The sequence below is a fragment of the Schistocerca serialis genome, unplaced genomic scaffold (genome assembly GCF_023864345.2).
Source record: "Schistocerca serialis cubense isolate TAMUIC-IGC-003099 unplaced genomic scaffold, iqSchSeri2.2 HiC_scaffold_1458, whole genome shotgun sequence".
Classification (NCBI taxonomy): Eukaryota; Metazoa; Arthropoda; class Insecta; order Orthoptera; family Acrididae; genus Schistocerca; species Schistocerca serialis.
Window position 1 is genome coordinate 861922 of NW_026047689.1, and position 12767 is coordinate 874688.

Here is a 12767-nt window from a genome sequence, read left to right on the forward strand (position 1 = left end):
CACAAGTCATCTGTTACTTTACTACCATACCTGTTTCAGCCACTCTATGTAATCAAACCACTAATAAGCTCAACAAACCCATTTACACTTTCATGCACACACCACTTCAGTCATTGGCCCCTCTCTTTTGATTTTATAAGTATCTGAATGTCTCTTGTCATGGTACTTGAATTACAAATCATGTAAAAGTACATCTTTCACACACATATGGAAAATTTCTCTGTTTCAGACATAATATGATATATACTAGTATCATACATTATACATTAATAAAATCGACAAACTGCAAAGAGAGATCCTCGACGGAAAACGGAGAAAAAACGTCATACGAACATATGTCCAGAAATGCATCATCGCCACGGTAGATGACACTGACGAAGGGAATTCCTCCGACAACGTGCTGCGTTTTCTTTGTATATAACAGGCCGTGTGATTAACGCAGCCTATTGTATACACGAAGCATTTCCCAACAATTTTAGTGAGTAGTCTCAGTGCATTAGAATAGGTAGACAGAGGCTACCACTCACAAATAAGCACACAGTTATAAATGAAGGAGACGTTATGGGCAGAGAAGTACTGGCTGTACGATATCAGATTTAATGACATTTAATATTGTCATACCAGGTAGAGTCCATTTTATTGCTGGGTTTAATGCAGTGTAGTGTGGAGACAGTTATTTGCGAAAAATACTGAAGGAGGCTACAGCGAGGATTCTGAAAAGGGAGACTGTTCATTGTTTCTCCTGGCCAGATTCCTCTCGGCTGCCGAACACAGCTCTAGAGCTGCAGGGATGTTGGTTGGGTTCCACCAAAGAAGTATCCTGTTCTTCAGTATCGGGAGCGTCGTTCCATTGCAAACGAAACAGACGAAGAGCACTGGTCCTTGCACCATCGTAACTAGATGCATATAGTACACTACCTGCGCTATTCCCTGAGCCTGGTGGAACCCAATTCTAATAATAATTCCTGTTCCACTTAATATAATGGCCTTAACTGACATAAAAAGACATTCCTTCTTTGAGGCAAATTTCTTGTTATCAACAATTTCGAGTTGCCGCATGGAGCTCCGATTACGCAGGTACATGTATCCAAGCAGTCCGAGACAAACCAAATTGAATGTCACAGACACTGAAATCCCTGCAAGGACTACTATGCGACTGTGGATCAGGTAATATTTACTCGTCTTTTCCAAAGCAACAGCTGCCGCACATACTATACTCCACGGTATAAGCACACACAGCACCTCACGACGGAATAACTGGCTTACTTCAGCAGGTAGTAGCTGGTTAGGAAGCCTGAGATGGCGAACACAAGCGTACATGTGGTAGCAGAATGAGTTCAGCCAGAAACAGCTGAGAAGTGTGAGGGCGCTGTCTATCAGCACTGCTGTTGGTAAGTCAGGGACGCCTGCCATACGATACACGACCTCAGAACACAGGATCTGGACTATGCACGTGATCTGAAACGACAAGAGTATCTTTCCAGGCAAGTTGCGTAACTGGGGAAGGTACATGTATACTCCGGCAGTCGAAAAACGGAAAATGATATTTATCAGTATAAATGAGATTTCTAAAGGCTTCAAGCTGTCGATTTTGAAATCCTTGTACTTCAAGGTGGCGTTGTTTAAACTGTTTTTGTAGTTCAGTGTTTCTTCTGTTAGCTTTTGATACAGTACACTGCTTCTACTACGGAATAATCCAAGTCCGAAACTACTTGACGTACAATTATGGGAAGTCCTGATGGAGGAAAAGTTGCGACACTTTAGCAACAGAATAGCTCTGGAAACAGAGCAGATGGCGTCTGTAGCGTTCGATTGCAGACATGATTGATCATCAGGACTATCGAAATAGCAGCGAGCATCGTGCACGGACCGTATTATACTAAACGGGACGTCTTGACAAATGCCGTACGAGTTGACAGCCATCCAGGCCAGCAGACAGAGGTTGACGTTTATCCTCTGCGTGTAGGCCAGGTAGCTGGTGACGGGTATGTGGGGCGACCTCTGCACCACGTCGTCCCACAGCTGCTCGCGGCAACGCTCGCGCTGCTTCACGGCTTCCAGTGGCAGGTCTTCCAGCGGACACGTGGGGTGGTCCAGGGCGTTCACCAACAGCTGCACGCAGTCAGTGTCCACGGAGAGCGTAGCGTGGCTTCTGTCCTCCAGCTGCCACTCCTCGTCTGCAAGAAAACGACAGCAAGTAGGTGGTGGCCGTACACTGCAGGCAGCTGAATCCAAACTCTTCTCTGGGTGACGAGCCTGGGCGTTGTTTACCCGCATTATCCAGGTTCAGTTACCCAGAGCTATGTAAGGCGGCATGTCAACACAAAGTAAGAGTATTAAAAAAGACGTCTATTTCATCTACAGGGTGTCCAAGAAGTCCCTGTATCGCTCTTGACATAGTAAAAATGAGGAAGTAAATAGGTTTTATTGATAGTCCTGCACTGAAGATGACAAAAAACAATGTTATCAGAATTATATTTTTGTTTCAGCACTGCAGTCTTTGAGTTCCGAATCCATCTTGTAAAGGAGAGATTAGTGGAGGATTCGTCGGTGCATGAATATCCGCAGATAGGAAAAACTATGTAATACATGATGAGACCATTTGCCTCAGTCCCCCTCGTAAAGTAGCCATGCCTGATTGAGATAAATGTCCTGTATTTTGTTCGATTCCCGGCGGGGTCAGGGATTTTCTCTGCCTCGTGATGGCTGGGTGTTGTGTGCTGTCCTTAGGTTAGTTAGGTTTAAGTAGTTCTAAGTTCTAGGGGACTGATGACCATAGATGTTAAGTCCCATAGTGCTCAGAGCCATTTGAACCATTTTGTCCTGTATTTTCAGGCTGTCTCAAAGACAGGCCACGTATTGTAAGCAATAAAAAGTGACAGGAAACGTGTGTCACCCACTCTTAATCAGATGAGCAGTCTCCAATGAAAATCATTTGCAAGAGAGCAGTTCGACTTCAAGCATCTTGTTCAACAATGCACGACCATATTGAAAAAATATGAATACGAAAGGATTTAGGCCCATGTTTGTTACTGAATTATCTGACATTAGTGTGGAGCAACGATTTGTAACCTACCGTACTTCCTTGTGGCGACTTCTGCCATGTCTCGCTCAAGAGTGTTGTTTATGTATAAATGTGCCATATACCACTGTTTGATCAGGAAGAAATTGTTTTCTTCTCTAAGGAAAGTACCCATATTACCAAGAGTTGGAAAGGAACCTACCTCACATTATGTGGGCCATTGTGTGATCAGAATACCTGTTAGGACCACATTCTTTTGAAGCTTACATGAGTGGGAACTTCCATTTCTCAGTACAACAGAAGTTTTCAGTATCTCAGCTCCATGACAAGGTAATCACGGATCTTGTGTGGTTGTAGAAGGAAGGAGCTTGAGTCTCGTTTTGTTGGTCAGATTTGTGGGTTTCTTAATGAACAACTTATTCTCGGATTATTTGGTTCTGCAGCATTTAAAGCCACATTAAAGTGGTTACCACGAAATCCCAACATTACCACCTCAACAACCTTTTGAAATCGTCATGACAAACTTTTGATCTTACCACGCAAATAACAGAATATGAAGAATAATAAAGCCTCATGTGGCTCAACGTTGAAAGATTAATGGAAAATTGACACAAGTGTTGAAGAAGTCTTTCTAAGCAGAATTACTAGAACGATCCGCAATAAAGCAAGGGGGACAGCGAGACACATAGATATCTGAGGAAGGTGTGATCGTCCATACACTGATCCGTTGGATACGTATTTTTTTAAATATCTAACTACGTCCATATAGAATATACTCTTTTGACATAACTCCATAGGCGTCCTGTACAAAGAAATAGGATGCAGGCTGAATTCTCGTCTGTGTGATATTTCACTTTCCTCCGTGAACTTAGTGACCCCATCACGCAGCGTGAAAAAAAGTGATGGAGCATATTTGTTACCAGTTTGTTTCGTTAGCACGAGATTGTCGAGAAAAAGCACAACAAAATACAGTAACTGACGATTTAGGAAGTACCTTTACCACAATGAACGATTTACTGTTAATAGTCTGTTTGCATACATTCAAAAACACGCAGAAAAATGTAATTACTTCGTCTCACTCGTACCTTGTGTAATGATAATAATGTAGCAATAAATGCAATTGGGACATATATGCCTCAGCTGCTGAGTGGATGAATGTGGGATTGCAACTCCAGAGATTTGGGATTCAGGCATTGCTCCCGAGATTCCTTCTCTTACTTATCTTTTCTTTCATCTCTGACACTGATTTATGGGAAACGAAAATGATGGAACTGTAGAATTGTACGGAGACCCAATAATTAACTGTGTCCCACAATTATTAACTGGGTAAGTTAGTTCAGAAGTAGGAAGACGGCGAGTGACGACAACCTGCAGTAGGACAGTGGCTCGCGAAGCACTGTGGTGACCAAACCAGGCTTCAGCTTGATGACGGCTTTACCTACTGCATTCTGAGAAGTCCTGATGGTCGTTGTCCTCGAGCACTATTCCTGTTCAGAGTACAAATCAAAGGAGAGTTATATATGCTACACGTCATCCAATGTATACCTCATTGGCGTGTTGAGCGCAAATGTATACCCAGTAAGACGAATAAGTTCTGAAAGATTCTTATACACAGGCACATCCTGTGGAAGGCCGAATGCACCACTTTGACGTAAACACTCCATTTTCTTTGTTATTCATTCCATTCCCACCACATTATCGTGTGGTGCGCAAGGTTCGGACACTTTGCTGCTTTTTGGGGAGAATGAATAAAATGATAGGTTTCAAAAAAATAAAAGCCATAGCGTCTCTACATAAACACATGTACATTGAAGTTGATGATGGTGCTATGGTGAAGATAAGGCTCGTGCTTCTGGCAAGTCACTGGCAGTCAGTTCCCAATATCTACTACGAGGGTAATACAGTATGATGCAGGTGCCGGCCAGAAAGGGTGTATGTATTCAAGGTGTTGGAGTGGGCTGGGAAGTATGATTGACAAGTTGATGTGGGTAGAGGGAGGTGTGAGGGAGGGATGGCAGTGGTCAGGAGGCTGGAAGCGGGATCATCTACATATTGAAGAGGCGTAGACGCTAGGATTATAGCTGGTTGGAGGAGTAAGTGTCTACATACTATTCTGGAACAGGAAGAACCAGCCAGCTGAAGTTCCGCTCGAATAGGATACAGAAGGGTGGCAAGTGGAGGGCGCACCAGAAGCCTAGGTATCCAGAGGATAGGCGAGAAAAATTGCTTTTGTTTCCCACGTTTATGGAACGTTTGCAATTTGTGACAAAGTCTGAGGAATCTCAGAAGAGAGGGCAATCTAATCAGCTGGTACAGGTTGCGTCTGAGACTGCAAATATGATACTGAGTGCAAGGTGTTCTAAGACTGTAAGGAATGGCAAATTTTTGAGAGTGCTGAGATCCAAGCTATATTGGCGGAAGTAACACTGGGGCCACTAAGGCTTTTGGAAAGACGAAGGAAGAAACAAGATCAGGGGTTAACGTCCTGTTGGTGAAACAGCTATTAGAGCATAACCCAGAATTGGGAAGAACGGGGAAGCAGGACAGCTGCGTCCATCCATAGGGACCCTCGTGTCATTCACCTTACGCTGTGTAGGGACATCGCAGAGAAACTAAATTTGGTCGAAAATCAAGTTTGTAGCCACCAGCTTACCACAGCATCGCCTCGTTCAGTTGGTTGTTTCCAAGTACAGAGGATGGCTGGATGATGGAATCCCCACATTGTCGAGTTTGCTGTTTTCTTAATTTGAGTTTGTTGTAGGCTGCGGTTCCGTGATTATTCCAAGATATAAGAAAGTGAGAGTCCTCTGCCCATGTCAGCAGAGAGGAATGGAGCAGCAAGTCCACCGCCTTACTGCAAGCGCTTATCTTCCTCCACGTAATTGGGCACTGTCCTTGCATTGTGAGAGAACTGTGACTCGAAGTTATCTGTTGAGTGTACATGACTGTAATGGATGCGTTAGGAACTTAACATCCACATCCGACACACATGTTGTTGTGTCTTGCTTTTAATAAATTTACAAGTACATAAATGAAACAGTCAAAAGAACGCCTTTTTGTTTGGAAAGCGATAAACTTATTTTTAGCTCCTCGCAGCTGTGACTGCAGGAGCACGTGTGGTATTAATTGGGGTTCAGATACACAGGAGCTGCTGAAAACACTGAGCGGCATTACAGTACAAGTCTGCAGATGATGAACACTGAACGTTTACTACAGTTGTGCCAAATATGTGTCTGTTGTTGGCCATCGACTCTCTGTATGTGCTTGCTTGGCCTAGGCTTGACTGAGTGACGTTACGCCGACACTGCACTCTGAAGGCAGAAATTCGTCGCTTCTCTGCAGTCGTCATGGAACTGTTGATATCCTCGTAGACAGAACAGAACTCAGGCTGGACTCTGGCAGAACTCGTACCAGGCACTGGCAGAGCTGGAAATACTTGTCGTCTGTGGCGCCTCGAAGCTACAGGAGGCGTGGCTTACTGCTTCTTTCTCATAGGCGGTGACGATGCTGCTTAGGTGTACAGCATCTCTGCGGTGGTCGATTGACGATTTGCTGCAGGCGATTATCGTCGACACCACATGTGTCACCTTCAACAGTGTCACAGGCATCAGTGTATCATGATACACTGAGGAGAGGTAATGTAATGTAGAACACTGACACGAGGTCTGGTGATGAGAAACTTTATGCTTCAATTCCCCCTCCCATTACTGGGGAAATACCAGCAATGCAAATTTCTTCCATTACCTGGATTCGAACCAGCTTACCTTTGAAGAGAGTACCACCACACAGTCATGTTTATGTGTGCCATGGTGGAAGTTAGGGAGAGAGAAATGATTGGTGGTATTTATTGTAATAATTCCTTGGGTTTTTAACAAAAGTGTTTTTGATGTAGCAGAGGCTACACCAAGAGGTGAAGTTATCGAGGCAGATGGAGATATGCTGTTGAGTAAGATTTACAGTGACAAAAGAAGCATGGTGTGCCAGGCAAGGAGCTATACAGTAAACATAATTCATTGGGACACCTGGCACTTGCCAGTTCCCTCCCACAGATCAGAATGTGCGACTATTGCGGAATATTTCGCCAGTGGAGCAGTCATCATACCACTTTTCAATTATAGGCCACATGTCCTGTGGACAGACACCAGTGGTTCCCATTACCTTCTGCATTCTCATGCCTTTGAGCATTGCAGACTCTTCAGGGTTTTAGGAGCAGGGGAAAAAAGTGCCTTGAAGCTCTATCCTCCCATCCATCATTACTGACGATTTTTGTTCTAAATTTAAGCAGTAGCGAGGTTCGAACCTGGGTTCCATCACGTTTTGATTAGTATACAAAGACACTACCCTTAAATCGTAGGGGAGCCGTCGGATGTAAACTTGCGTACAGTATGATATCACACAACTTGACTAGAGCTAGTAGGAAATAACAGTTTTGCTTCTCTCTCTCTCTCTCTCTCTCTCTCTCTCTCTCTCTCTCTCTCTTTTTTTTTTTTTTTTTTTTTTTTTTTTTTTAAGGAGGTCGAAAGTAATGCAGTCATGAGCAGCCTCTCATAAGAATTTCCTGAAATTGTAAGACGTCGTGGTCTCCTTCATTGCTTCCATATTCCGCCCTCACAATCATACTCTGCACATCAAGGCGCTTCATTCGAGCCCAAACTCGATAAGATAAAGTCAGTATTGTAAGAATTCATGTAAACGATATGCAAATAACTAATAAATCGCAAGTGCGCACCGTGGTTGAAATACTCGAGGCTGGCGTACACACATACGTTCCAGACTCGACGGTCACAGGAACTTTTAGCTCGAGAGAGGCAACTGCACCCCAGGAGGCCGGTCCCAAGCTATCTACGTCGGCCAGTGACCGCCTGTAGAGCAGACAGCGTTAGCCCTAGTGAAAGGACGACCCCGTGTTCGGCTTAAAAGCAAATTCCGCTACATTGTGTGGGAGCGGCCAGCCTACGCATTCTTTACACATAGCACGCAGTTTCAGAGATTTTCACAGGGAGACAGCAAACGCCAAACACCGATACTACAGATTTCCGGATTGGTCACCTTAAACAAAACGTCATTCTCCCGTTTTAGAAGAGCAATGCTGACTGGCAGAGGATATTTCTGACGCCTTGAGCTGAAGGAGTAATGGAAGAGATCGAAAGATATACCCCTTCACGTCTGGCGTGCAGAGGGGCCGTTCCGTTGTCGCTCTTGGAGCGAGAACACATAACGAGAGCGTGCGCGCTCGTACGTGTGCTCAAAGAGCGAGGAACAAGTCTCTCCTCAGTACTTCACTGGGAGAGCACCTCTGTCGAGAGCGAATCGAAGTGCAACTGTGTATTGAGTCCTTGCGATTAAATGTTGTTCACTGTGTTGGCCGCCACACTTATTGTGCGGTGTGAACAGACTGAGTAATAGTTAAACGCCTGCGAGCGAATTTTTGAGTGGCATCGCGGTGGACTGGTTATCTGACCTGTGTACCACGCCAATAGTTAGACTAGGGGCGAACAGGAGTCCTCGCCTTCATCAAGGCGTAGGGAGAGTTTGATTGGCGAAGGTCAATCCAGAGAGAACGAGAGTTGTCTTATTTGTCGGCAGCGAGCGGCGCAGACAGCAGTCATCGCAGCTACAGCTCTTGCGACCCCCACATTTCCTCCACAACAGTACCCTTCACAGCATATCACACGTGACAGCCTCCACTGTACCTAGCAGCATTCTAACCGATAATTATTCAAGTTGAGTAGGTGCGGCTCTCAGCCATTCTGCCAATTCAATAACAATCTTAAACTTTGTATAGAAATTTCATTACCGAATCCTACCCTTAAGAGGTAACTTCACATTCTGAAAAGAACCCACAAATAATGTGTTCAATTCATAAGTAAAAGTGCTATTGTGATTTCTCAGAATTTTTGCAAAATAAATAATAATTTTCGTTACTTTCATGTATATCTTACACTAACTAGCACTACTCCAGTACCCAAGTATCCCACTAGTTACGTAACACATTTTGTGAATTTTTGTGTCATTTCCTTACAGTGGACGACTCCGGAAGGTATTTATTGCTGAAAGTTTTTCAGGAATTTCTCTTTAGAACTTTAGGAGTGTCCGTCTGACTTCTGTAGTAGTGTGGGGGTGGAAATTGCATCTTGCAGGGGCCAAAGGGTAAAGGGTACATCTCAGATTAATCTGTTGCGCAGGATGACAGAATAGCACCAACCCACACGCTCACAAAATGTGTGGCTTTATAGTCTTGTGTTGTAAATGCTATATTTAATTCGTTTTGTGGCGTTATAGACAGGTATTTTAAACTGGGACCAAGAGATATGGTGGTCGTATTTGTGTGACATTGTATGTACCGAATTGTCGAGCAGTCATTAGATACAGTGAGTATATCTTTAAGATATGAAGCACTGAGTCTGCCTTGTTGAGGTTGTTTGGTAATGTGTGGTTGTTATGGATGAGAGGAGAATGAATCCTTTTTCAATAGATTGTTCAGTTTATGGAAAATGTGGCAGTGTTTTTGTTCATGTGTATCACCAATCCCAGGGTTTCTGATCTGCAGAGTGAGGTGCTGGTATCAGGATGTCTCACAAGCACCCATTGGCAGTACCATCTGATTCTATGTTGTAGCAATTATCTGTGCTTTGTAGAGTGTATAGTGACTGGGACTGTGTTACGAAACTGTAACAATTTTCATTAAAGTATAGTTGTAGCATTGAGATTACATGTGACTGATGAAGATCTCGTTGGAGCTGAGGGAACAGACATGTGGATGGAACGCTATGCTGCTGCTTTGTCTTGATGTTTTATGTGGCGAAACAAGGTTAGGTATAGGTTTTAAGCTGATGTTTTGGTGTGGCTGAAGATAAAGTTGGATTGCTTTTTGGAACAGGTGACTTGGATGTTAAAAGTGGAAGGTGACTGTTGGTGTTGTCGTCATCTGTTGGACGAGAGTAGAAGGCGAGTGAATGTTGTGGAAAAACTGGATGTCTTTCATGTTAGGGATGCGACACAAAAAACTGTTGAGATGATGACGGTGAGCTCGACTGATGGTGTAGAACACTGTGGATCTGAACTCAATATATTTGATGGTGAGGATGCAATGCATGTAGTTGTTGGGATGCAGAATGTAAGTATAGTATCGTGAATAATGCGTTTACATTATATTTATTAGATCATTCGAGTTGAGGCTGTGTAGATGATGCAGTTGTGCAAGGATTGTACATTTGGGCCCAGTTAACATGGGTGGTTTTACGAACTTCCAGTATGCTGCTGTAGTTTGGGTCAGCAACTTCTGGTAATCAGTGAACGAAAAACCGTTCCGAGGTTTTGTTCATTCGATGAGTTATCTGCATGCACTGTAAATGTTCATTGCACGTTTTTGACATCTTCGGAAATGCCATTTTCGACTATGTTATGGTGATTTGAAAATGGGTCTCGGTCCGAAACAAATCATCGAATGAATAAAAAATAAAAATTTGCAACTTGGACTGGTCTTGTTTGTAATTGGGATAGGCCAGGTGGTTCTGCGATACCGGGTCAGATAGTCGTCACACAGGAAGTATTTTTGACATCTGTAGCCTCGGATTTGCGATTTAGTTGATTTTACACAATGGCAGCGACAGCAAATCAGGACTCAGTTCCTGATACGTTGGTCTGTTGTGGGCAAGCATCTAGTTCTGCTGGACAGTGATGCGTAAAGAAGCCGGCAGAGAAGCGCCATTGTTTTAATAGTGGCGAGGGCAACTCTTTCAGACAGGGCCGTTGTAGCAGCCTGCTGGATGGTGCAAACCATTTCGAACATCGCCACGTGCTCAGAAGAGATTCGCACGACTTTCTTCTTTCCCTCCCCCCCCCCTTCCCCCCCATCTCGACCGAACTGCCACGACCTCTCCGATCTCTCTGGATTTTGACGTCAACTTTCCCCTGAAGATAAAATGGCTCTGAGCACGATGGGGCTTAACATCTGAGGTCATCAGTCCTCTAGAAGTTAGAACTACTTAAACCTAACTAACCTAAGGACATCACACACATCCATGCCCCAGGCAGGATTCGAACCTACGACCGTAGCGGTCACGCGGTTCCAGACTGAAGCGCCTAGAACCGTACGGCCACACCGTCGGGCTTAAAGTTAGCTTCCAGACAAACAGCTAGTGGTCCACAACTCTGTAAGGTCTTGTCGCTGCTCATTCTTTAATATCTTGTTGCCACTCGTGAGGAATTGAAACATCAACTACAGCTCACACGTTTGTTCTCGGTGTCCATAACAGTTTCAGTCATGATTATAGACATGCTGCAGAGTGCAGCTCAGTCTAGCAACAGATGGGGTAAAAGTCTGCTTGTTTAGTAACTTGCTAACAATGCGTATTTCCTTTTATGTGCCAGTATTATTCTTGTGAGTGTCTGCAGTAAATTATCGGCGACAGCCGAAATTTTGGAAAGGCCTTTTTTCTCAGTATTACAGTTCCTGGTTCTAATATACGGATATTCTTATGATAACTTACTTCCTTATCTGTTGTAACCCTTTTCGACCACCTTAGTTTCTTAATTTGTCGGCTTACTACCAATGAAAACCCTGCAAGTTCGATTGCCTGAAGCGGTCAAGAGTGACAACGGCTGGCATAAATAATTTTTCCGCTGAGAGAGCACAAGCCCACTGTCCTCCTTTCCTCTCATCTAAATGGAGTTACTCCCTGCCGAACAAGAAGCTATCAGGCAGTTACAAAGAGAGAAATGAACGATTACAACTCGTTTCATGTCTGGTGCAAGATAGATAGATGATCGAGTAAGAGATAAAGTCCAGCAACGAGAATAAAATAATAAATTAAAAAAAATATAGTGATTCGGAGAAATAAAGTTGTTTAGCAGACAGGTGTGATAGCTGTGTTTCCTCAGTCCTACTACAGTTCATAGTATTAATACTTCTAAGGATAATATTAGCAGTGTACCTCATACAATTAACTGTTTAGTTACAAATCGAAATATTGTTCGTCGAAGAAAAATAGTAAATACGAACACTATCGTGCTAGGATCACACATGATTTAGATCACTACACCAAGGACAGTATTGACAAAACATTAGCTTGTCTGTAGCCGTTATGTTGCAGAGACCATTCGCCATTTTTAAAACAAGCCTTAGACTAGGTCTGAAAAAAAACTACGTATACAGAATTTTAGAGCGTTTATAGAAGATAAAAAGGAACACTTTTTTATGTGAGGCACGTGTCGCACATGTATGAAGGTCTTATCTGCACTGGCGTTCAGAGACGGAGTTCAAAGTGCTGTGGGATGGGCACCGTTTTAGAGGTGCTGCGGGCCTCCTACAGGAGGGAGACGAGTTGTTCAGTGTACCAGACACTGGCAGACTCCCCAGGTGAGGTGGTCGCCTTTTAGGCTGAGGCTGCAAACATTATTTGTGAGACACCCACTTGTTTCGAGCTGGCACTTGAGTAACGTCTCCAGAACATCACACAGCCTCTGTACATCGCCGGCATCGAAACCTTCACGGGCCACGAGCAGCTGGGGGTACACCTTTGACCTTTGTGTCACATAAACTTGTCATAGATCCAGACGGAGAGTTGCCGAGGAATCTAAACACTGACTTTGGAAAGAGCACCAGAGATTACGTTGCGTGGCGTGCAAAATCACGCAAGAGCTAAAACTACATATTCAGAAGGGTATTTGAATCTCATTCCTCGAACAACTTGAACACTTGTCAGCGCATAACCATGAAGTGGCCGGGTCCCAGTATTAAACT

The 12767-nt window shown here is 43.9% G+C and overlaps 1 protein-coding gene across 1 annotated transcript in view; it reads right to left on the reverse strand.

Moving 5' to 3' along the window:
- Positions 1 to 327: 327 nt before the first annotated feature.
- Positions 328 to 12767, reverse strand: part of LOC126443335 (uncharacterized) — a 74214-nt gene continuing 61774 nt past the window's right edge. The window contains exon 8 of the mRNA XM_050090928.1: positions 328 to 2177. Within this exon, the coding sequence (XP_049946885.1) occupies positions 700 to 2177 (1478 nt within the window). The 3' untranslated portion in view covers positions 328 to 699. The remainder of the gene's footprint in view (positions 2178 to 12767) is intronic.